The 26,997-nt window shown below is 41.4% G+C and overlaps 1 protein-coding gene and 1 pseudogene across 5 annotated transcripts in view; both read left to right on the top strand.

Annotated features, from left to right (window-relative positions):
• The window catches only part of fer (fer (fps/fes related) tyrosine kinase), a 450,038-nt gene that overhangs the window by 95,901 nt on the left and 327,140 nt on the right, over positions 1-26,997 (top strand). For 4 of the 5 annotated variants that reach the window (XM_070884132.1, XM_070884127.1, XM_070884121.1 and 1 more), the window contains 2 exons: positions 2,275-2,374; positions 7,983-8,166. In XM_070884132.1, coding sequence (XP_070740233.1) covers positions 2,275-2,374; positions 7,983-8,166 — 284 coding nt within the window. Of the gene's footprint in view, positions 1-2,274; positions 2,375-5,730; positions 5,781-7,982; positions 8,167-26,997 lie in introns of those variants that run through there. The other variant, XM_070884140.1, reaches the window with a different exon arrangement.
• LOC139278556 (U1 spliceosomal RNA) lies at positions 9,929-10,057 on the top strand (annotated as a pseudogene).

Here is a 26,997-nt window from a genome sequence, read left to right as displayed (position 1 = left end):
GAGCAACTGGTGGAGAACGGACTATCTTAGAATTCGCAATTCTCCACATTTTTTTTTCTGCAGTTCTAGTCAGGTAGAACAGTTCTACTTTGGAACAGAATTTTTTCTTCAAAAGGGGGCGTGTCCGGCTACTGACGCCTGATTTGAAAGTTTCCACAGTGAAAATGTACTCCAAACTAAAGTAGAATGGAGCAAGTGAAGATTTTTGTAGAACTGAAAAAAACCTGTTCTACACATTAAAAAATCGGGCGCAGGTTACAAATTAGGCGTCCAGAACGAGAGAGGGGGTGGGGAAGGGAACTCATTAAATTCTACAATCAATCCTTATTTATACTTATACAAATATTATACAATTAAATCCAACCTGAATAAACATTTATAAGCAAGGAAAAGATTAAATAAACCATCTTCCTACCTGTGTGAAAGTGCTTCAGCCAGGAAGAATGGTGCAGCAAGCCTCACAAAACGAGGGAGCCGACCGAACGCGGGGGGAGGGGGGAGGAGGGAGGAGGGAGCCGACCGAACGCGGGCCGGGGGGGTGGGCGGGAGGAGGGAGGGAAGGGAGCCGACGAACGCGGGGGTGGGGGGGTGGAGGGAAGGGAGCCGACCGAACGCGGGGGCGGGGGCAGGGAGCCGACCGAACGCGGCGGGGGGGAAGGGGAAGGGAGGGAGCCGACCGAACGCGGGGGGAGGGGAAGGGAATGGAGCCGTTCCAGACCGCTGGCGGGAAAGAGAGAAGTCTGCAGGAAGCCTCAGAAATTGAGGAGCCATTTCCCGACGGCAAAAGGCGGAGGTCGTCGGGAAACGGCTGCCTCAACTTTGAGGCTTCCTGCACCCTCCTCACTGCTACAAGAAGCCTCTGTGCTGATGGCAATGTACTTTTATTAAAAAATTAAAAAAAAACTAAACAGCTACAAAGAACTACAAAGAATTACAAAAATGGCCGAGTGCCAATGTTTTTTTCACACTGAGCATGCGCGAACGCGCACGTGCAGCCTTGCCGGCAGGAAAAAAACTAATTTAAATAGTACCCGCCCCCTCCCACTTACAAAATCGGCGCGAGTGTAGGTTCCGCCCCCCTGCACGCCGCGCCAGGCAGACAAGGAGCTGCAGAACGCTCCAGAATCGCAATTTTTTTTTTTAGGCGCGAAAAACGGGCTCCCAGCTTGGAGGGGCACCCGTTTTTTTTCTTGTGGAAACTTGGGCCCCTAGTAACAGATCAATGCCTTATATATTTTTTTTAACTTCCAATGTTTTTCATATAAATTAGTTCCTAATAGATCTTGCGAAAACATTTTAATTTATTTACAAAACTTGTCTGAACTATTCCACTGGAAGCCGTATCTCGATAATGTCTCGTTTTAGAGCACTGGGTAATGTATATTTTTGTAACCTAATGCACCAGTTTATTTCTACTGAATATTGCCGTGGTGCGCTAAGTGCGGAATACTTACATGCCTGGATAGCATGGAGTTTCTTTAGGATAGTGGACAGCATTGGTTTGGTAATCATTAACCTGGTTGTTGTTACTGCACTCTGTCACATTACTTATTGATATTGGGCTGTGCTTACCTGGTTTTAATTTCTTGTAGTCATCAGGGAAGTTCAGTGGGCTATTGTTTTTCTCTGTCATCCAGCCACTGGTTGTTGGATGGGCTGGAGTAGGATCTGGACTGTGCAGATGTCTCTGATGATCATTGTCACTTGCCAATATTTTGCGTACAATATTTCAATATATGCTGTTGATATATATTAGTATAGCCAGATATGATTGCTCTTGCCTATTATTAGGGATTGTTTTTTATTCTGATTTGATTTTTGATGCAGAGAAGGGTGAATCCAAATGGCCTCAAAAAATAGATTTGCTCGAGTACAGCACGGCTATTAATTTTGAGTTCTTCCAACCTTCAGTGGTTGTAAGGTGAAGATGTACAGCCTTGGAAGTTGACGGGTTGGATTCCTTGTCTGATTTAAGTAGTGTCCCGTTGAATCTGATTGAGAATCCACAGAGGGCTAGTATTCTCAAATTTGATGAGCACCAAGATGGCAAGCGAAGGCATGTTATTGGGAAAATGGGGAAATCCCACAGGATTTTTTTTTAGTGTGGGGAAATTTTGAGGTGAAATAGGAAACCCTTATCTGTACTGCACGTAATAAGGAATGTTAGTTCGTCAACAGTGCAAGCGTTTTTGGTCATCTCAGCATTTCAGAATTTTGGTTGGTGCAGACAAATCTTCCAACTTTTCACTGGAACATTTTGTTAATTGTATTTAGGTAACGAAGACTGAACTTGAAAAGCTGAAGTCTGCCTACAGGCAGTTAGCAAAAGAAGCCACCACTGCCAAGGAAAAATATAAGGAAGCCCTTTCAAAAGGTAACTTTAAACTATAAAACTGTTGCAGGACTTAAAAAAAAATCATTGCAATTTTTCAGGATTTTTTTGTAAAAGTGAAAAGGCATTGAATTTATTGTTAGGCTAGTTCTACAATGGAACAAACACAATCATTTTAAGGGCTGCTATGTTCATCATGTGAAGACACAGGCTATTGAGAATAATTGGCATGGCTTTGAAAGCAAATTGATAAATACCTTATAAATCTGCTGTATTTTTTTTGAGAAACAGTGGACAAATGTTAGCAGTAGATTTCTTGAAATTTTGCAAGACATTTGATTTTGATGGGTGAAACTTTTGAAGAAGGCAAAAACTCATGAAATTATTAAATTAAGACAAATTACCTACTGGATTGAAAGCTGGCTTGTTAACGCAAAGCAAGAGCACTAATAAATAGAAAAGATGCAATGGTCTATTGTGAATACCTGTTCAGTTGATAAAGGCTATGCAAGGTAGTACTTCCATAATGTATATTGCAAATGGTACATTACCACTCCCAATGTCACACCTGTTTGTATTTATCACAACTATAAATTCTTGGTATCTCTGCCCTGTACACTGACAGTGACGAGCACATTCCAATTTGCAAAATTCTCTAACCAAACAACTGCACTCTGAATTAACTCAACTTTGTTTATTTAACAATACGGACATTGTGGTTGCAACTCGACAGAAATAATACATTGTGCATTACATGGTATAACACTCTTGTCCTTATATAACAGTATCATCTGGTTTACTGAGAAAAGCCATCAGAGATGCATTCGTATTGATAAATTTGGCCACTGATACATTCTTCTCTGCTCAAAGTTTGAAACAGCTTTATGACATTGAATAGGATTTGATCCAATTAAATGGTTGTTATAAGGAACGGATAAATGTAAGGTGTTGGATTTTGGAACTTGCCACAGGACACGCAATGAATTATTAATTTGGAAAGAATTTGGATATAATTGACTAAAAATGTACACCCATTGTGAAAATTGACAAGGCTACTAGAATTCTAGTGTTTCTTCGGGCCGTTTGATAAGATTGAAACAACAGGTTATCCTAACTCTATCATTCAGTGGTATGGTCACATTTAAAATATGTTCAATTTTGGCCAAACCTTGAATGAAACAATGAACTTGGAGATAGATTTAAAAAAAAGAAAGACTTGGATTTATATAGTGCCTTTCCCGACCACCGGACGACTCAAAGCGCTTTACAGCCAATGACGTACTTTTGGAGTGTAGTCACTGTTGTAATGTAGGAAACACTGCAGTCAATTTGCGTACAGCAAGCTCCCACAAACAGCATATGATAATGACCAGGTAATCTGTTTTTGTTATGTTGATTGAGGGATAAATATTGACCAGGACACTGAGGGTTACACCACTGCTCTTCTTCAAAATAGTGCCATGGGATCTTTTATGTCCACCTGAGAGCAGATGGAGCCTCGGTTTAACATCTCATCCGAAATACGGCACCTCGGACAGTGCTGCGCTCCCTTAGTACTGCACAGGTGTGTCTGCCTAGATTTATGTGCTCAAGTCCCAACAAGTCGGATCAGTGGAACGTCAAGGGTGATTCTGGTTCTTATGAATTTTGCCTTGAAGAAACAAAATTTGTTTCTGTTTGAGAATACAAAATTCAAATGGCATTGCTGGCTTTAAAGTATGGATGATGAAGGTGTGAACATGTATTTAACCCGACAGTGGCTGCAGAAGTGCAAAACAAGTACGAAATTGTAAAGCCCCAGGCAAATCCACTGATTTAGAAGGAATTTTATACCTTTGCTGAACAGTGGATACTTTGAATTAAAATAGAAAATGCTGAAAATGCTCAGCAGACAAAGCAGCATCTATGGAGAGATTAAAAACAAAGTTAAAGTTTCAGATTGCTGATCATCAGTTCTGATGAAGATCATCGACCTGAAACATTAACTTTGTTTTTGTCTCTCCACAGCTGCTGCCTGACCTGCTGAGTATTTCCAACATTTTCTGTTTTTGTTTCAGATTTCCAGCATCCGCAGTATTTTGCTTTTGGATCAATGGATATTTTGAGTAAAGTTCACTAGACTGGAACAGTGGTTAGTTGATATTTTTGTAACTTTTTTTTCTAAAAATCTGGATGGATAAATTTTTTATAAGACTGGACCTGATGATTATAAAGTTAGACACAAGTAAACACTCATGAAACTTTATGCTCTAGACACAAGTAAACACTCAATGGTTTATGCTCATACACTGTTGAAATGATGAACAAGTTATGTGTGGATTATAAATATTTTGGACTGCTACTGATTAACCCTGGAAGGAGAAGGATTCTACAGAGCTTTGTTCTTTGAAATTTACCTGGAGAGGGCCAACCATCTACATACAGAAGTAGGGTCAGCATCTTTTACCAAATGGCCAACAGCTAGGCAGTGGGTGAGTGATAGGTAATGTAACAGTAAATTTAGCGTCTTATTTTACCCAGAATTAAGTCAGGTCATTAATAAAGAAACTTTGAATGAAAATATGTTTCAGATGGAAGGCATCATGGAACTACTTCATCCAAGTATTTGCAAGCAATTTTTCGTAGCTATTAGGTAATTTTTAATAGAAAGGTGTCCATAAGTAACGACCACAACTAATACAAAAGCAAAATTCTGCGGATGCTAGAAATCTGAAATAAAAACAGAAAATGCTCGTCGGGCAGTATCTATGGAGAGAGAAACAAAGTTATTGTTTCAGGTCAAATGTTAACTCTGTTTCTCTCTCCACAGATGCTGCCTGACCTGAGTATTTCCAGCATTTTCTGTTTTTACTGCAACTAATAATTTGATCCATAGTTAAAACCTCTCCTCGGGAAGACAAAATAGAAGATTTGAAGTCTTGGGTTTGAATCTTTTTTAACTAGCTTGCAAAGAAAGACTGACATATTTTTGTTTTTACATATTTACTCCAAGATTGGCATCCAACAACTGTAATCTAAGTAATGGAAAGCAGCATGCAAAGTGTCCCTTCCCAACCACAACAATAGATCCAAAAAAAATTAAAATTTCTGTGTCCCAATGCAGTTTTCTTCAGCTTTTTCAAAATTTAAAATTCAAAAACACCAAGTAAAACCATGCGCTCCTTCACCCTCTAAATAAAATTAATTGGAAAACTTCTGTACTGCATCTGATGTTGCATATGCTGCAACTCAAATGTAACCCAGTGACTTTGAGCTGAGATTTGGAGAGTTTTTTTTCTTTATTTCCTGCAATAATTTTCTTGGGTCCTTCCAAGCAGTACACAGTGTACTATTTCCCAGAATGTGCATAACTAAAACTGCAGTACATTCCAATCTGCAAAATTCTCTCTCGCTCCCAGGCCCTTTACAATTTTGAAGAAGTCACGATGGGAGAGCAGTTTAGAGAAGAGTAAGTATGGATATTAACCTATATGCAAATAACACCTGCAGAATCAGTTGTAGTGGAGCCTGGCTGCAGATTTGAGCAAAATGTTGCCCTTCAAATTATGCATGTGTGACATGTTACATGGGCAAACTTCTTTCCATCAAAAGTAAGTACTTGGAATTTTTGAGATTGTTTGTAGTCTGAAAAACTGCATAAAACTAAAATACATGCTTGACTTTTTAAAAGTTGCATTCACGGGATGTGGGTGTTACTGGCAAGAGCAGCATTTATTGCCTATCCCTAATTGCCTTTGAGAAGGTGGTGGTGAGCCACTGCCTTAAATCGCTGCAGTCCGTGAGGTGAAGGTATTCGCAGTGCTGTTAGGGATGGAGTTCCAGGATTTTGACCCAACTACGCTGAAGGAATGGCAATCTATTTCCAAGTGGGGATGGTGTGTGACTTGGAGGAGAACTTGCAGATTTTCCTGCCCTGTCTAAACTTAATAAGAAATGGAGTGTCAGACCAAAGAACAGACAGGTGGCAAGACTACTCAGCAGATTGTGTTGAATGGTGAGTCAGCAGCAACCGAAGTTGTACATATTTTATGGTAATGCACTTGATGGGTTAAATAGCTTTTTATTACGTTCTGTACTTTTGTGCATTGTAGTTTTTTTTTGTCAAATTATCTGCTTGCCAATGAATATAGAAGATCGTGTTTGAAGGCCGAAAGGTGAATAATATGATTTGAGACTGTCTGAATATATGGCATTAACGAAATTAATTAATTCATGTGCAGCAAAATGCATTCCCGAATTAACCTGATAATATAACGCGTGTCATGGGACTCGAGTAAAAACTATGCAAATAAATCTTGCATGTGAATTGTGGTTTATCAAATGTGACATGAATGCATTAGTTGCAAAAAACATTCCAAGTTGTGGCTTGTGCATGAATAACTTCTTCCCTTTTAATCACAACGCCAAACTTGTAGAAATATTTTCTGGTATTTGACTTGCTTAAGGCTGTTGGAAGTAAAATTAATGACCAGGGACAATCTGCCCTCGAGTGTAAGCTGTCAGGTTTGTTGAAGTTAATAGTGAATTTTATCTTCACTTGCATGTCTTTACTTTTTGAAACTATTTCAGCAAAATGTTTAAGCTGATATGTAATTATAAAATAAACTATTCCTAACTTTCTCTGGCTTAAAAACATACCAGTTGCAAACAACAGTGTCCTATAGGAACTGTTTTTTTCCCCCCCTCAACATGTGTGCCATGTAAAATGAAATTTGAGTGTGTTACTTGCATCAATAAATACTTATTCACTTACTTGCAGAGATATGCAGTTCTGATCCTCCATGTTGCTGTAGAAATACTTATGAAATTCTTTGTTCAATGGAGCAAACAAGCAAACTCCATTTTAAATTTTGCACATGCCGTCCAGTTTGCTAGGATACAAACAATCTCAATTGCTAGTACTTACCAATGGTAAAAGTTTGCTCAGGTAAAATTCCACATATGCACAATTTGTATTGGCAACTTCCTGCTCCAATCACCAGTGATAGTTTAACAGCGAAGAGGTATGTTCACTCCAAACACAAGTTCGTTGGTGCAGGAAGTGTAAAAGGTATCACTGGTGTAGTTTGGAAGCTCTTACGAAGTTGCTGCAGAGTGGAAGAGATTTTATTTTGCATCTATTCCATACTGCATGAAATGTGTGTTGTGCATAGTGATGCATAAAAAATATTTTATTGCACATTATTGGCATCTCTTCTGGGCAGCAAAATTCACCTGATTGTCCAACTCTTGTCTACACACGCACACGCACACTCCCCGTAACACTGAAAGTAGCGTGGTATTTTTAAATACCTGAAACAAAAAGTGTGTAATTAGTCACTTCTGAAAAAGGATCTGGTCATCGTCTTTAAACTGCAATATACTACAAAGAAAAACATACGTGCTGGAATTTTAAAATCTCAGCCGTTATCTCTGGTAGAGAAGCTACTGTTTGCAACTTCAGCTTATGCTACAATTAAAATGTTTTTGAACAAATTACAATATATCACATTGTTACTAGATTCTACAGCTTGTTGCACTTTGATTTGTACTTGTTGACTTGATTGAGGATGAGTAGCCACAATTGAAGATTTGAAAAATTGGCAGGCTTATTTTGCATGCAAAAAGATAGTTTCTGAAGTTTATACTTGTGCTTTTTGTCCTCCTACAGGCAAAGAGACTGAAAAAGCCAAAGACCGATTTGATAAGGCTACCATGAAACTCCATAATCTGCACAACCAGTACGTGCTGGCAGTGAAGGGGGCCCAGCTACACCAGGAGCAGTATTATGATAAAGCTCTTCCTCTGCTGCTAGATTCTCTGCAGAAGATGCAGGAGGAAATGATTCTTGCATTGTAAGAAATATTCTAGATAATTCATCTGTCATTTTTATAAAAGACTATTAATAAGTTTTTGAACAAAGTACTAGTGGTCTAAATGGTCAGATGGTGTACACATTTTAACATAGTAATTTAACTGGTCTCTTAGCTAAAGGTTGTTAGTGCACTCTCATTGGCCTTAAAATTGCGGATCGAGGCTTCCTGCGGGCGGATGTCTCCGGCCACAAAAATATTTACGAATGTACCTGGTGGTCCCGAAGGAAAGAACACTTGCACTACGAGGCCTCTATGTACAGCCCAGCGCAGAGGTCCACGTATTTCAAGAGCATATGTGCAGCCTGGGATCACGTGGGCCGGACCAACAAAAATAGCGTATCCCTATTCCAAGTCATGGTGAGTTCTGTTTGTATGGAGATCACCATTTCTATGAAGGGGAACACCCCCCAAAACACACACTTTTTAAATAAATAAGAAAAACACCACATATTTAAAATTAATTGAAATTGAATTTAATTAAATATTTTAGACTATTTTTGAAATTTTTAAAATATTTTTTAATGGGGGTAAAAATAAACTTACCTCGATGGACAGGGGGGGTGTGTAAGAGTTTGAAGGACATTCGCAGGGCAAGAGTTGGGCATATAGCTCAAATCTCCACCCAAGGCCGCCTTCCGGGGATGCGTTGGAACTATCAAAAGAAATTTAGACAGTTGGCAAGTGCCGGATTTCGGCACATGCATATATTGCTTGCCGAGAACCGGCACTTGCGGGACCTCTGGGGGTGAGTGCGCACCTGTAGAAACCGCGATTTTTGGCCCATTGAGAATTGTCAACATAATTGCAACTGGTGCAAAAAATTGTCACACTTTCTCCCCCCCCCCCCCCATAAAAAATCTGTTTTAAACAACCATAGGAATAATACTGCATTGATTTATTTTACAGTTGATTAAGTTACGTTCAGGCAGCTGGATAGAGGAGGGGTGGGGTGAAGGTGTGAGGATTAAGAGGAAGCTTGATGGGTAATTTCATTTCAGTATGAAAACGTGGAGAAGTCCGTTGGCGTTTATTCTTGCCACTTCTGGCAAAAACAGTCAGTCAGCTGAGTTAGAACAGTGACCCGGAATTTCCTGAAAACTTGCACTCGAGTAATGGCACGTATACCATTATTGCAGTGCGGAAGTTCCTGCAAATTATAACATTAGTGATTTACGCTTGTTTTTAAACTGCACCAATATTTCCTGGGTTATTTGCGCAACTCTGCAGAGACCTTTGCCGCAACAGGTAAAAACTAAATACAATAGCTCCGCCTCCATTTAACACGGCAGCAATGGCAAATTTCCTTCATTCGCACTAGTTCTCTTGCAGCTTACGGCACACTGATTATTGTGTGCATGTCCATCAGTCATCAAGACTGAAACGGATATATTTGGAACAGGCTGATTTGATTGGAAAATGGAAGGGACCATTTGGCAGTGGTCCTGCTGCTGATTTTTTGCTGAAGTTATGAAACTAGTTTCACCGTTGAAAACTTGGAATAGTGCAGGAGTGTGAAGTAGGTTAAAAAAAAAATCTGATTGGAATGTCCACTTATGATTTGGATCAATTAAAATGGAGATAAGTGGCATATTTTTGATGCTTGGGTTGGGGTTAGTTTTGCTTGACCCTCGTGCAGAAGGTGGTTGTGTGGATCTGGAAACTTTCTGTAAGGGAAAAGACCTTGGATATTGTGTCACCTGCTGGCAGGTCGATCATGGAACCTGTAACTGTGATCGGGCTCATACTTTCCTGGCAGGGGAGTAACCATGATCATGAAGGTGGTTGTCCCAGGACGAGGCTAGCCCATTTGGGTGTGCTGACGCCTGCGATGTCCCCAAATGCTGGATACTTGACTGCAAAATTTGTCGACATATACCTGCCCAGGTAATCAAACTTTATTATTTCTTGCCTTTCTTATTTTTTTATATTTGATATCCATAACTAGATCACATGTTGATTGTAATGTTGCTGCATTGTCCTGTTTATGGTGGAAGAGAAACCCCCAAAGTGGAATCACCGACTTGTTGTCAGCAGTCTAAATATTCAGGAGCTTTTCATAAATTGGATTGGAGTACAGCTCGGCTGTGGGGCTGTGGTGACTAACACTGAGCAGTTTTTAGGAAAGTCGTCCAAATAGTGACCGAGGCGGGCAACAACTGTCCCAGCTAATATTGAGTAATGTTTAGCTTTACCAAATGGATTACACAAACCCAAAACCTGTAAAGATTACAGGCAAATGTGTGTAAAATGTTACCAGAGGCTGGGAGTGAGAGCGGTTCCATTTGGTGAGTCGAAAACCATCCATCCTTCCATGTTTATAAAAAAAAAGGCCGTCAGAAAACACCTGGCCAATTGCACACGGCTGAATCCTCAGTTATTTCCCTAGAACGGAAGTCTTGGATCAGAGGAAAGGAACAAATTATTGGCTGTGCTGTTTTTGATTTGCCACCATCCTCACTGGGGCATATTCAGATCAGTTTTAGATTAAATTTGGACATCAGTTCACCACTGGTGGATAGGTGTGCACAACAATTGAAGAAATGGCCTTCGATATTGCTGTTACAGGAAATTCCTGACCATAGTATAAAGTTATTGACATTATTTGATCAGCATAAATCTTATTTTAAACTATGCAGAATAGCAAAAATAGCCACATGCAAATTGCTACTTATGTTTCAATGTTCCCATTATCATTTGATATATCAGTCTGCATCATTTCTGATTGCTAATCATGTGTTTGCAGTCTGTCTCAGCATTTTACATATTGTTGGATTCATGTGCATTTAGCTCCACAATTCTAACTTTTTTAATGGACTGTTAAGTTTTTGTCTCATGATCTGTGAACTAAGTGTACGCTTGCAGAGATAGTGTTTTTTAAAGTTCACCGATCTGCTCCAGCTTCATGGTACAAGGCACACTTAGTACAGGAATGCATATCCAGCTTCATAGCACTAAAAACCAAAACACTTAATAAAGTGTCAAATAATCCAGCATGTTACAGGACTTAATGTACACCTATACTATTTTTAAAAAAATGTCTGGTTCCGGTGCAAATTGGAAGAAACCCACAATGTTTTTGCTAAGTGTGATTTCCATATTTTTGGACTCTGACCCAGTTGGAGGTTTGAGGAGCAAATGGGCATGTGGAATTAACAAAATATAAAAATGCTCTGTTTCCTCAGTGGCTTTCCTGTTTGGTTCCTTTACAAGAACAATTCAAAAAAACATGGAATAAAAGTGCAAAACATTGACAGTAGATACATGATAAAGTTGCTGCAAGAATAATATAGATTTCTCTTATAGTTTCACTCGGCAGAGATAAATATACTCCACGATGTGTACTCAATTTTTTTCTTGCTGATCTTTGTTCCTTTCACACATTCAGCTCTTCCTTATGCAGCAGCTAGTGTAGTTGGGTGGAAAACTGTCATAGTGGGAGTGGTCAGGGAAGCAGTGACTGTTTGTTTTATGACTGTTAGTTTAGTTCACAGCAGTAATAAAACAGTCGTGTTTGCATCTGATTCTATCCATTGTCTGGAATAGTTTCTTGAAAACCATTCAGTAAACTTTCCAGGCAGATGTGTAAATGCCCTAAATTGACAACCATCTCGGTCAGTTTGGAAGAAAACAATGCAGTTGATCCATGTCTCATTAAAACATTTGGAAATCTTGTGACATCAGAACCTTTCAATTCATACTGCTCTGTCAGAAGTGCAATGGGGTGTGATTTCTCCCCATCAACCCCCCCTCCCCCCTCCCCCGGGTCAGTAAGTTTAAATAATTTTGGGTGGGTGCCTGTGCTGTTTCAGCATCCATCCTAATGGGGTTGGGGGAGCAATGCTGCTCTGACACCTTGCCACTTGAAATGGTATTTCCAGCATTTTCTAGTTTTATTTCAAGATTCCAGCATCCACGGTATTTTGCTTTTGCACTGGATATGGTGCTAGCCAACCCAGATCAAGTGACGAGGAAGGCCAACAGGACCAGAATTTAAATTTGCTGCTTTCCCTGCCACAGGGAAATAGCCTCCAAGCTCACTTCTGCTAGGATTTACTCCTTGCATGCAGTATTTTCCTGTTTAATGCAGGCATATTGTGCATCAGGACAACTCTAGTGGAACAGACGGCATTTAGTGTGGCTGATTTCCTGCCTGTTCTGGCTCTTCCATTGATACTGTCCTAGAGGGGGGGAACTGACATTTCCATTTCCATTTCCACTTTTGGGACAAATGCAAAAAGGGCATACACCTAGTGGAACAAATGTCCTGCTCCAAATTCCTGTACACCAATTGCATGAAAAGTGTGCTTTGAACCTGAGGAAGTTTGAGGTTAATTTTATTTTTCAGGAACAGAACAATGAAGTTGAAATGGATTAATAAAACAAAACATTAGATTTACTTCTGCTTGAAGTCCTTCCAGTTTTGAATGAGCAGCAGTTTCCTTCACTAAACACTCAAGACTGAAGCCATCATCTTCAGCGGCTGGAACATACTCCATACACTTGCCACCTGTTTTCATCCCCTTCCCGACCACTGGGCTGAATTCGACTGTTTGCAACTTCTGCATTCTTATTGATCCCAAGCCAAGTTTCTAATCACACTTTCTCCATCACAAAGAGTGCGTACTTGCACCTCCCTAACATCGCTTCTTCATGCCTGTTGCTGAAATCCTCAACCATATCATTATCATCTCCAGACTCGACTATTTCAGGCCGCCTTCCATCCTCCACCTTTGGTAAACTTCAGCCCATCCTAAACTCTGCTGCCCATATCCTGTCCTGGCTGCCTTTTAATTAAAAAATCTAAGTGCTCATTTAGCCCATGTAAATTTAATCTTCATTCCTACATTGCTTTCTACCATAACTTCTGTTTTAGGATGGTTCCTTATGAAATTACCCACAAGTTTTACAATTGATGTATAAGTGGGATTTTTAAAATACAATCTTTTATAACTGATGGGTGTGCAGAAATTCTCTAATGCAAATGAGATGCATTTTTAGCAGCATCAAATTACAGAACTAGCAAACTTTTTTCAGTGTCTTAGTGACTTTTGGATTATTTCTCTTCAGGGGAGTATATTATGGAAAGTATTTTGCATAGAACTTTGGCCACTTTGAACAGTTTTTCACTTTGGATGTGGAACATTTTGCATATGTGCTTTTGGTTTAAGTTTCCTAATACAGAAGTCGATTTTATTTAAATTGGAAACGTTTTATTTTTAACTTTATTGTAAATCCAATTTGCTTATTACGCAAATAGGATAGATAATGTATTAATTTAGAACTATAGATCTTTCACTTTCTAATTTCATGTGTTATCACACCTGGAGAATAGAGTAGTTATTGTTGACTAATAGGTTTCTAAATTTCAGGTTGTGTATTTTACCTGAAACGAGAGCAAACTTTGTGCGTTTGCTGTGGTTTCACAATTGAACTTACTACTTTTTTGCACCCTAATTTTTTTTCTCTATCAACATAATTGGGGTTTTCTTCCTTTGGCCAACAGATCACACAGGATTCTGCTCAATTTCAGAGAAATGTACTTAAAAGCATTCACTCCATCACGTGTCTTTCCCTCCGCCCCCCCCCCCCCCTCCCCCTTTCCACACTATATATGTAAATGTCTGCCCTCTTAATTATGTTCTTAGAATGCAATTTCACACTATTTCCATATGCATGTAACTGTTTCTTGCAGCATCGTTGTGTTTTCACTTACTGGACTAAAATCTTTTTTGATATTTTGATACATCTTCTAAATATTGAACCCAAGTCCTGATTTTAAAAATGTGAATGAGCAGGACTCTGGGCTTTAGACTAAATAATGGCGGGGGGGGGGGGGGGTTTCAAGTGAGGGGGCAATAGTTCAGAGTAGCGACATGAGTAATGATAACCAAAGTGGGACAGGAAGGGTCAGACGTACAAACATAAGAGTGCACCAGCAAATAGGGTCAGAGTAGGGAAAAATGTTAAAAAGACAAAATTAAAGGTTCTTTATCTGAATGGACGCAGCATTCATAACAAGATAGATAAATTGATGGTACAAATAGAAATAAATGGGTATGATCTGATGGCCATTAGAGACATGGTTGTAAGGTGACCAAGGCTGGGAACTGAATTCGGAAGGATAGACAAAGGAAAAGTTGGTGGGGGAGCTCTGTTAATAAAAGATGAGATCAGTGCAGTAGTGAGAAATGATCTTGGCTCAGAAGATCAAGATGTCGACACGGTTTGGGTGGAGATAAGAAATAGCAAGGGAAAGAAGTCACTGGTGGGAGTCGTCTATGGGCCCCCTAACAGTAGCTACACTGTAGGACAAAGTATAAATCAAGAAATAATGGAGGCTTGTAAGAGAGGTACTGCAATAATTGTGGGCTGCTTTAATCTTGCTATAAATTGGACAAACCAAATTGGCAAAGGTAGCCTTGAAGAGTTCATAGAGTGTATTCTGAGAACAATATATTGTAGAACCAACCAGTGAGCAGACTATTTTTGATCTGGTAATGTGTAATGAGACTGGATTAATTAATGATCTCATAGTAAAGGATCCTCTAGGGAAGAGTGATCATAAAATTATAGAATTTCAAATTCAGTGAGGGTGAGAAACTTGGGTCTGAAAGTAATGTCTTAAACCTAATTAAAGGCGATTACAGAGGTATGAAGACAAAGTTGGCTAAAGTATACTGGGAAAATAAATTAAATAAGATAGTAGATAAGCAGTGGCAGACATTTAAGGAGATATTTCAAAATTCTCAACAAAGATATATTCCATTGAGAAAGATAGACTCTACAAGAAGGATAAAAACCAGCTGTGGCGAACTAAGGAAGTTAAGGATGGTTTCAAATTGAAAGAAAAGACATACAATGTTGCGAAGATAGGCTACAAGATTGGGAAAATTTTAGAAACCAGCAAAGGATGACTAAAATATTAATAGAGGAAGAAAATAGATTGAGAGTAAACATGCAAGAAATATAAAAACAGACGACAAGAGCTTCTACAAGCATATAAAATGAAAAGAGTAGCTAAAGTAAATATTGGTGCCTTGAAGGATGAGACTGGGGAATTAATAATGGGAAACTAGGAAATGGCAGAGACTTTGAACAAATATTTTGTATCTCTTCATGGGTAGAAAACACAAAGCATCCCAATAATAGTAGAAAATCAGGGGGCAAAGGGGAGGGAGGAACTTGAAACAATCATCACAAGAGAAAAAGTATTCGGTAAACTACTGGGACTAAAAGCAGACAAGTCCCCTGGACCTGATGGCTTGCATCCTCGGGTCCTTAAAGAAGTGGCTGCAGAGATGGTGGTTGCAATCTTCCAAAATTCCCTCTATTCTGGAAAGGTCCCACCAGATTGGAAAACCGCAGATGTAATACCCCTATTCAAGAAAGGAGGAAAGCAGGAAGCTATAGACCAGTTAGCCTAACTATCGGTGGGAAAGTGTCGGAATCCATTATTAAGGAAGTCGTAGCAGGGCATTTAGAAAATCATAACATAATCAAGCAGAGTCGACATGTCTTTATGAAAGGGAAATAGTGTTTGACAAATTTATTAGAGTTCTTGGAGCATGTAATGAGCAGGGTGGATAAAGGGGAACCAGTAGATGTAGTGTATTTGGATTTCCAAAAGGCATTCGATAAGATGCCACATAAAAGATTACTGCACAAGATAAGAGCTCATGGGGTTGGGGGTAATATATTAGCATGGATAGAGGATTGGTTAACTAACATAAAACAGAGTCGGGATAAATGGGTTATTTTCAGATTGGCAAACTAACTAGTGGGGTGCCACAGGGATCAGTGCTGGGGCCTCAACTATTTACAATCTATATAATGACTTGGATGAAGGGACCGAATGTATTGTAGCCAAATTTGCTGAAGATACAAAGAGAGGTGGGAAAGCAAGTTGTGAGGAGGACATAGAGTTTGCAAAGGGATATAAATAGGTTAAGTGAGTGGGCAAAAATTTGGCAGATAGATTATAATATGGGAAAATGTGAGGTTATCCATTTGGGTAGCAAGAATAGAAAAGCAAATTATTATTTAAATGGGGAGACTTCAAAATGCTGCAGTACAGAGGGATCGGGGGTGTCCTCGTACATGAAACACAACTTATCATGCAGGTACAGCAAGTAATTAGGAAGGCATATGGTATGTTGGCCTTTATTGCAAGGAGAATGGAGTATAAAAGTAGCTAAGTCTTGCTACAACTGTGCGTTGGTGAGACCACACCTGGAGTACTGCATACAGTTTTGATCTTATTTAAGAAAGGATATACTTGCATTGGAGGCTCAGAGAAGGTTCATAAGAACATAACGTAAGAAATAGGAGCAGGAGTAGGCCATGCAGCCCTTCGAGCCTGCTCCAGCATTCAATAAGATCTTGGCTGATCATCGACCTCAACTCCACTTTCCTGCCCGATCTCTGTATCACTTGATTCCCCTAGATTCAAAATCATCCCTCTCGACCTTGAATATATTCACAGACTCCGCATGCACAGCCCTCTGGATCAGAGAATTCCAAAGATTCGCAACCTTCTGAGTGAAGAAATTCCCCCACATCTCTGTGTTAAATGGCCTATTCCTTATCCTGAGACTGTGCCCCCTAGTTCTCGACACTCCAGCCAGGGGAAACAACCTCTCTGCATTTACCCTAACAATCCCCTTCAGAATCATGTCTGTTTCAATGAGATCACCTCTCATTCTTTTAAACTCCAGAGAGTATAGGCCCATTCTACACAATCTCTCGTCATAAGACGGCCCTCTCATCCCAGCAATGAATGCAGTGAACCTTGGTTGTACCGCCTCCAAGGCAAGTATATCCTTCAGATGAGACCAAAATTCGACACAGTACTCCAGGTGTGGTCTCATCAAGGCCCTGTACAAATTGCTTGTACTCCAACCCCCTTGCAGTAAAGGACAACATGCTATTTGCCGTCCTAATTGCTTGCTGTACCTGCATGCTGGCTTTCTGTTTCTTGCACAAGGACACCCAAATCTCTCTGAATACCAACATTTAAAAGTTTCTCACCATTTAAAAAATATTATGTTTCTCTATTCTTCCGACCAAAGTGAATAGCCTCACATTTCCCTACATTATACTCCATCTGCCACCTAACTGCCCACTCACTTAGTCTATCTATATCTCTTTGCAGACACTGTGTTCTCAAAGCTTACTGTTCCACCCAGCTTTTTATCATCAGCAAACTTGGATAGATTACATTCGGTCCCTTCATCTAGGTCATTAATATAAATTGTAAATAGCTGAGGTCCCAGCACTGATCCTTGAGTACCCCACTAGTTACAGCCTGCCAAAGACCTGTTTATCTCGACTCTGTTTTCTTTATCTATCCTGCTAGTTACATTATCAAAAAACTCGAATAAATTTGTCAAACACGATTTTCCTTTCATAAAACCATGTTCACTCTGTCTAATCATGTTATGATTTTTTAAGTGCCCAGATACCACTTCCTTAACAATGGATTCCAGCATTTTCCCAACAACTGATGTCAGGCTAACTCATAAAATCATAGAAATTTACAGCATGGAAGTAGGCCATTTTGGCCCATCGTGTCCGCGCCGGCCGACCAAGAGCTATCCAGCCTAATCCCATTTTCGAGCTCTTTGTCTGCAGACCTGTAGGTTACAGTACTTTAAGTGCACATCCAAATATTTTTTACATGTGGTGAGGGTTAGTTCCAGACCCCCACTACCCTCTGGGTGAAGAAATTTCCCCTTGTATCTCCTCTAAACCTCCCCCCAATGACTTTAAAACTATGTCCTCTGGTTGTTGACCCCTCTGCCAAGGGAAACGGGTCCTTCTTATCCACTCTATCCCCTCATAATTTTATACACCTCAATCAGACCTCTCCTCAGCCTCCTCTGTTCCAAAGAAAACAGACCAAGCATCTCCAATCTTTCCTCATAGCCAAAATTCTCCAGTCCAGGCAACATTCTTGTAAATCTCCTCTGCTCCCTTTCCAGTGCAATCACATCTTTCCTGTAATGTGGTGACCAGAACTGCACACAGTGCCTTGACCTAACCAGTGTTTTATACAGTTCAAGCATAACCTCCTTGCTCTTGTATTCCATGCCTCGACTAGTAAAGGCAGGTATTCCATAAGCCTTCTTAACCACCTTATCTACCTGGCTTGCTACCTTCAGTGATCTGTGGACCCGCACTCCAATGTCCCATTGTTCCTCTACACTTTTCAGTGTCGTACCATTTAATGTGTATTCCCTTGCCTTGTTCGACCTCCCCAAATGCATGACCTCACACTTGTCCTTTTTGAAATCCCCCCACTTTTAATAATTATCTTTTAATTGATATTTTTGTAAAATGCCTCACTATTCTTTTTGATGTTTTTTGAAAATGTTTCCTCATACTTACTCTTACCTTCCCTGATCCTGTTCGATCAGCTCCGTTGGGCGGGCCACATCGTCCACATTACCTCACACTTAGCCGGATTGAATTCCATTTGCCACTGCTCCGCCCACCTGACCAGTACATTGATAACTTCCTGCAATACGCAAATTTCTTCATTATCAACCACACAGCTAATTTTAGTGTCCTCTGCAAACTTCTTATTCCCCAACATTCAAGTCCAAATCATTAATATGTACCACAAAAAGCAAGGGACCCAGCACTGAGCCCTGCGGAACCCCACTGGATACAGCCTTCCAGTCACAAAAACACCCATCAACCATTATCCTTTGCTTCCTGCGCCTGAGCCAATTTTGCATCGAACTTGCCACTTTGCCCTGGATCTCATGGACTTTTACTTTCGTGACCAGTTTGCCATGTGGGACGTTATCAAAAGCTTTGCTAAAATCCATATACACTACATCATATGCACTGCCCTCATCGACCCCCCTGGTTACCTCCTCTCAAAATTCAAGCAAATTAGTCAGACACGACCTTCCCTTAACAAATCCATGCTGACTTCTTGATTAGTCCATGTCTTTCCAAATGAAGATTTATTTTGTCCCTCAGGATTTTTTCCAATAATTTTCCCACCACTGAGGGTAGGCTGACTGGCCTATAATTGCTCCGTCTATCCCTTTCTCTCTTTTTAAACAAAGGTGCAACATGAGCAGCCCTCCAGTCCTCTGGCACCACACCTGTAGCTAGAGAGGACTGGAAAATGGTCAGAGGCTCTGCTATTTCCTTTCTTGCTTCTCTTAATAGCCTGGGATACATTTCATCCAAGTCTGGGAATTTATCCATTTTCAAAGCTGCTAAGCCCCATAATACTTCCCCTCTCTATCTGTTTATCTCACATTCCTCCCTGATTGCAAAGTCTGCATCGCCCATCTCTTGTGAAAACAGATGCAAAGTATTCATTAAGAATCATACCCACATCTTCTGCCTCCACACACACATTTCCTTTATGGTCTCTCATAGGCCTCACTCTTTCTTGAGTTATCCTCTTGCTCTTAATGTATTTATAAAACATCTTTGGGATTTCCCTGATTTTACTTGCCAACATTCTTTCATGCTCTCTCTTTGCTTTACTGATCTTTTTTAATTGCATCCCTGCACTACTTATGCTCCTCTAGAGCCTCTGCAGTATTGAGTTCTCGGAATTTGTCATAAGCTTCCCTTTTGTTCTTTATCTTACCATGTATGACAAATCAAAGTGGTCTGGGTAGCCTTGAGGAGGTGTTCATAGAGTGCATAAGGGACGGGTTCCTTGAGCAGTATGTAACGGAACCAACCAGGGGTCAGGCTGTCTTGGATCTGGTCCTGTGTAATGAGACAGGATTAATAAACAACCTCATAGTAAAGGATCCCCTTGGAATGAGTGATCATAGCATGATTGAATTTCAAATTCAGGTGAGAAAGTTGTATCTCTAACCAGCTACTAAGCTTAAATAAAGGAGACTATGAAGGTATGTGGGCAGAGTTGGCTAAAGTGGACTGGGAAAATAGATTAAAGTGTAGGACGGTTGATGAACAGTAGCGTACATTTAAGGAGATATTTCACAACTCTCAAGAAAATTATATTCCAGTGAGGAGAAAAGGGTGTAGGAGAAAAGAGAGCCATCCGTGGCTAGGACGGTATCCAATTAAAAACAAGGGCATATAAAGTGGTCAAAACTAGTGGGAGGACAGAAGACTGGGAAGCTTTTAAAAGCCAGCAAAGAATAACAGAAAAAATGATTAAGAAAGGGAAGATCGACTGTGAAAGTAAACTAGCACAAAATATAAAAACAGATAGCAAGAGTTTCTATAGGTATATAAAAAGGAAAAGAGTGGCTAAAGTAAATGTTGGTCCCTTAGCAGACGAGACCGGGGAACTAGTAATGGGGAACATGGAGATGGCAGAAACTCTGAACAAATATTTTGTATCAGTCTTTACAGTAGAGGACACTAACAATATCCCAACAGTAGATAGTCAAGGGGCTGTAGCGGGGGAGGAATTTTAACAATCACAATCACTAAGGAGGTGGTACTCAGTAAGATAATGGGACTAAAGGCAGATAAATACCTTGGACCTGATGGTTTGCATCCTAGGGTCTTAAGAGAAGTAGCTGCAGGGATTGTGGATGCATTGGTTGTAATTTACCAAAATTCCCTGGATTCTGGGGAGGTCCCAGCAGATTGGAAAACTGCAAATGTAACGCCCCTATTTTTTAAAAAAAGGAGACAGACAAAAAGCAGGAAGTTATAGACCAGTTAGCCTAACATCTGTGGTTGGGAAAATGTTGGAGTCCATTATTAAAGAAGCAGTAGCAGGACATTTGGAAAAGCAAGATTCGGTCAGATAGAGTCAACATGGATTTATGAAGGGGAAATCATGTTTGACAAATTTACTGAAATTCTTTGAGGATGTAACGAACAGGGTGGATAAAGGGGAACCAGTGGATGTGGTGTATTTGGACTTGCAGAAGGCATTTGACAAGGTGCCACATAAAAGGTTACTGCACACGATAAAAGTTCACGGGATTGGGAGTAATATATTAGCATGGATAGAGGATTGGCTAACTAACAGAACACAGCGAGTCGGGATAAATGGTTCATTCTCTGGTTGGCAGGGATCAGTGCTGGGACCCCAACTATTTACAGTCTACATTAATGACTTGGAAGAAGGGACTGAGTGTAACATAGCCAAGTTTGCTGACGATACAAAGATGGGAGGAAAAGCCATGTGTGAGGAGGACACGAAAAACCTGCAAAAGGACATAGACAGGCTAAATGAGCGGGCAAAAATTTGGTAGATGAAGTGTGAGGTCCTGCACATTAGCAGAAAAAAATCAAAGAGCAAGTTATTATTTAAATGATTAGATTCAGCATCGCCTTCGGCCGCCTGCGGAAAAGAGTGTTTGAAGACCAGGCTCTCGAATCTATCACCAAACTCATGGTCTACAGGACTGTAGCAATACCCGCCTTCCTGTATGGGTCTGAGGCAGGTTCGATGTACAGATGGCACCTCAAGTCGCTGGAGGTATTTCACCAATGATGTCTCCGCAAGATCCTGGGAGGACAGGCGCACCAACATCAGTGTCCTCGACCAGGTTAACATCCCCAGTATTGAAGCACTGACCACACTTGATCAGTTTCGCTGGGCATGCCACATCGTATGCATGCCAGATACGAGACTCCCGAAGTAAATGCTTTATGCTGAGCAGGGAAGTCTTACTACAGCTATATACAGCATATTGGTGCGGCCACACCTGGAATACTGCGTGCAGTTTTGGTTTCCATATTTACGAAAGGAATACTTGCTTTGGAGGCTGTTCAGAGAAGATTCATTAGGTTGATTCCAGAGATGAGGGGGTTGACTTCTGAGGAAAGGTTCAGTAGGTTGGACCTCTACTCATTGGAATTCAGAAGATTGAGGGGGCATGACAGGGTGGATGCAGAGAGGATGTTTTCATTGATGGGGGAGACCAGAACTAGAGGGCATGATCTTAGAATAAGGGGCCACCCATTTAAAACTGAGATGAGGAGGAATTTCTTCTGAGGGTTGTAAATCTATGGAATTCGCTGCCTCAGAGAGCTGTGGAAGCTGGGACATTGAATAAATTTAAGACAGAAATGGACAGTTTCTTAAATGATAAGGGGTTATGGGGAGCGGGCAGGGAAGTGGAGCTGAGTCCATGATCAGATCAGCCGTGACCTTATTGAATGGCGGAGCAGGCTCGAGGGGCAGTATGGCCTACTCCTGTTCCTATTTCTTATGTTCTTATGTCCCTTGAGGTCCAGGGGGCTCTAGATTTGTTTTGCCCGACTTTTTTTAAGGGAACATACTTGCTCTGTACCCTCAGGATCTCCTCCTTGAATGCCTTCCACTGCTCTGACATTGATTTACCATCAAGTAGCTGTTTCGAGTCACCTTGCCGAAATCCCATCTCAGCTCAGCAAAATTGGCTTTACCGCAATTGAGAACTTTTTTTCCTGGCCTTTCTTTGTCCTTTTCCATAACTATCCTAAATCTTACTGAATTATGATCACTTGCTCCAAAAAGCTCTCCCACTGATACCCCTTCCACCTGCCCCTCTTCATTCCCCAAACCAAGTCCAGAACCACCCCGTTCCTTGTTGGGCTCGTTACATACTGGCTAAAGAAGTTCTCCTGAATGCATTTTAGGAATTCCGCACCCTCTGCACCAGTCACGCTGCTTTTTTTCCCTATTTGGGTAGTTGAAATCCCTCACTATTACAGCTCTATTGTTTTTGTACTTCGCAGCAATTTGCCCACATATTTGCTCTTCTATCTCCTTCTGACTGGAGGTCCATCGTACATTCCCAATGGTCTGATTGCCCCTTTTTTCTACTTTCATTCAACCCATAAGGTCTCGTTGGATGACCCCTCTAACATATCATTCCTTCTCACAGCTGTAATTGTTCATTTAATTAATACCTCGACCCCCCCCTCCTTTTTTTTTTTAACCCCCCCCCCCCCCCCTCTCTATCCCGTCTGAAAACTCTGTAACCAGGAATGTTGATCTGCCATACCTGCCCTTCTTTCAGCCATGTCTCAGTAATTGCTATAATGTCGTATTCCCACGTGTTCTCAGCTATCTGCCTTATTCCCTATACTCGCATTGACATCTTGGTCGTCTGTTGTATCCAACAAAGATGTTGATGTGCTAATCATCAATGGCATGTGTCTTCAAGTGTCGGTATAGGCCAGTTCTGGATGCACATAGTCTTTTGCACATAGGACAAGGGAAGTTCGATGTGCCTGATGCTGACAGTACTGCCACCTGATGTCATTTATCTCTAGTGTCCTGCAGGCGTTGACATCGGCTTTCTTTGAAGGTCTGGCAGGCAGTCCTTGTGAGGGTTCGCCACTGGATTTTATTAGCTGCTGTATTCTCGAGGTTCTTTGGTCGGATACCACAGTACTGGAGGTTAGCCTTGATGCAATCTTTGTAGCGCTTGCGGGGGCGTCCCTGGTGTCTTCGACCTTCTCGGAACTCGCCGTGAAGAAGCTGACGAGGGATCCTTGACTCATCCATGCGGATGACATATCCAGCCCACCGGAACTGGGCTCCGCATGATCATCACCTCGATGCTAGTTGATTGTGCTCTCTCCAGAACTTCTCAGTTTGACACCCGGTCTTGCCAGCGTATGTGGAGTATAGATCTGAGACTGCACATATGGAAAGCTTCCAACTTTTTGATGTGAAGCCTGTAGGGTGTCCAGGTCTCACATCCATAAAGGAGAGATGAGAGAACGACTGCTCTATACACCAACAGTTTAGTTGACAGTCAGATGTGGTGGTGACTCATCACCTTAGTGAGCAAGTGACCAAGTGCCTGGCTGGCTTTACAGATCCTTGCATCAATCTCCTTGTCCAAGGACCCATCACTTGATATGGTGCTGCCAAGGTACTTGAAGCTGTCCACTGACTTTAGTTGTATACTGCCGATGAAGACTGGGAGCAGGTGCTGTGGTGCCAGGGGCAGGCTGATAGAGAACCTCGGTTTTACTAAGGCTGATGGTTAGGCCAAACAATTCTGTTGCCTCAGCAATTTGCATTGAAGTACATACCATTTAGTGGTGCCAAACTCCCATGTCAATTTTCCAGCCCTTGTTTCCTCTGTCTTCCAAATTCATTTTGTACTTTTCTGTTGCCCAATTCCAGCTTTACATCTCTCTCCACTGAATCTATTCTCCGGTTCCCATCCCCCTGCCAAGCAAGTTTTAAACCCTCCCCAAAGCACTAGCAAAACTTCCTGCGTGGATACTGGTCCCAGCTCTGTTAAGGTGCAATCCGTCCGGCTTGTACAGTTCCCACCTCCCCCAGAAATGGTCCCAATGCTTCAGGAATCGAAGGCCCTCCCGGCTGCACCGTCCCTCCAGTCACGCATTCGTCTGCTCTATCCTCCTCCTCCTGTACTCATGAGCACTTGGCACCGGCAGTAACCCAGAGATTACCAACTTTTGAGGTCCTACTTTTTAATCTCTCTCCTAGCTCCCCAAACTCTGCCTGCAGGAAGTCATCCCTCTTTCATCTTTGTCATTGGTACCGATATGGACCACGACCTCTGGCTGTTCACCCTCTCTCTCCAGAATGTCTTGCAACTGCTCGGTAACATCCTTGACCCTGGCACCAAGGAGGCACCATACCATCTTGGAGTCAAGCCTGCGTCTGCAGGAGCACCTATCTGCTCCCCTGACTATTGAATTCCCTACCACTATTGCTCTTCCATTCTTCCCCCTCCGCCCCTTCTCTCCCCCCGCCCCCACCGTGCAGCTGAGCCACCCGTGCTGTCGTGGACGTGCCTTTGGCTGCACTCCGCAGAGTTACGATCGCCCTCACCAGTACTCAGAACAGAATACTGGTTGGAGAGCAAGATGCACTCAGGGGATTACTGCCCTACATGCCTCGTCGTCCACTTCTCTCTGGTTGTCACCTACTTCCTTCCCTGCCTGCACACTTTATCTGTGAGGTGACCACCTCGAGAAACATGCTATGCACATAGCTCTCAGCGTCGCGGATGCACCGCAGTGACTCCAGCCACTGCTCAAGCTCCGAAACATGGAGCTCAAGTTGCTGCAGCTGGAGACCCCTCCTGCTCACATGGTCGTCCAGGCTACGTGAAGTGTTCAGGACTTTGCACATGCCACAGGATGTGCACTGCACGGGACTAAGCTGCCCTGCCATGCCTCTAGTTAATAGACTATAAGCTAAACTATGAAATAAACTTAACACTCGAAGACAAAAAAAACCCCACTCACTCGCTACATACCAGTCAGCTCCTTCCCTTGTGCCGATGTCACTTTTGGTTTCTGACATCCCTCCTGTGTTGAGTTGCTATCAGCTCACTGCCGCCACTCTGGTCTGCGCTGTCTCTGGGCCGCCCACTCAATTTATGTTCCGCCTGCTCGCTGCCGTCTGCTGACTGGCCAGTGGTTCCCTGTTTTCTCTCTCCCTCCTTTCTTGAATAGCAGTGTTATATTTGCAACCTTCCAATCCGCTGGGACCATTCTAGAATCTAGGGAATTTTGAAATATCAAAACCAATGGATACACTATCTCTGCAGCTACCGCTTTTAGAAGGATATAGGCCGTCTTGTCCGCTGTATTTGTTATCTTTTTCTCCCATTGGTTTCTCTAGTACTTTTTCTCTACTTATATTAATTACATGAAGTTTCTCACCTTTATTATACCCTTGGTTCCTCACCATTTTGAAGACATACAAAATATTTGTTTAACGTTTCTGCCATTTCCTTATGCTACATAATTTCTCCTGCCTCAGCCTCTAAGGGACCAATATTTACTTTTGTTAATTCTCTTCCTTTTTATATACTTGCCGAAGCTCTTACAATCTGTTTTTATATTTGTTGCTAGTTTTCTCTCTCAATCTATTTTTTCCCTCATCAACTTTTTGTCATTCTTTGCTGGTTTCTGAAACTCCCAATCCTCAGGCTTATTACTATTCTTCGCAACATTTTAAGCTTCTTTCAATCCAATGCTATCCTTAACCTCTTTAGCCATGGATGGATCACTTTTCCTGTGCAGATTTTGTTTCTCAATGGAATATATTTTTGTTGAAAACTATGAAGTATTTATTTAAATGCTATTGCTTATCTATTGTCATACCTTTTAATCTATTTTTCAAATCTACCTTAGCCAACTTGCCCTTCATATCTATATAATTGGCTTTATTTAAACTTAAGGCTCTAGTTTTGGACTTGGGCAAGTCACTCTCAAACATAATGTGAAATTCCATTATATTATGATCACTCTGCCCCAGAGGATCCTTTACTGAGATTGCTAATTAACCCTGTCTCATTACACAATACAAGTTGTAAAATAGCCTGTTCCCCTGGTTGGTTCCACGACACATTGTTCGAGGAAACTGTCCCGAATGTATTCCATGAACTTGTCCTTCAGACTATCTTTGCCAATTTGATTTGTCCAGTCTATATGAAGATTAAAGTCCCCCACAATTACTGCATTACTGTTGGTACAAGCTCCTACTAGTTCTTGATAAATATTCCGTCCAATGGTATAGCTACTTTTCAGGGGCCTCTATACTACTTCCACCAGTGTTTTCAATCCCTTGGAATTTCTTGGCTCCACCCAAACTGATTCTACTTCCTGATCTTCCGAGCCGAGATCCTTTCTCTCATCCTTGTCATCCTTTATTATCAGGGATAGGACACTCCCCCCTCCCCGCCCCCCCCCCTTCCTTTAATCAATCTGCCTGTTTTTTGGAAACGTCAACTACTCTGGAACATTTTGTTCCCAACCTTGGTCACCTTGCAACCACATCTCTGTAATGGCTATTAGATCAAACCCATTTATCTCTTTGTGTCACTGGTTTCTCTATCTTGTTACGAATGCTCCATGCAT

This window comes from Pristiophorus japonicus, chromosome 1 (assembly GCF_044704955.1).
Source record: "Pristiophorus japonicus isolate sPriJap1 chromosome 1, sPriJap1.hap1, whole genome shotgun sequence".
NCBI classification, from domain to species: domain Eukaryota; kingdom Metazoa; phylum Chordata; class Chondrichthyes; family Pristiophoridae; genus Pristiophorus; species Pristiophorus japonicus.
This window is presented reverse-complemented; position numbering and strand designations above follow the sequence as displayed.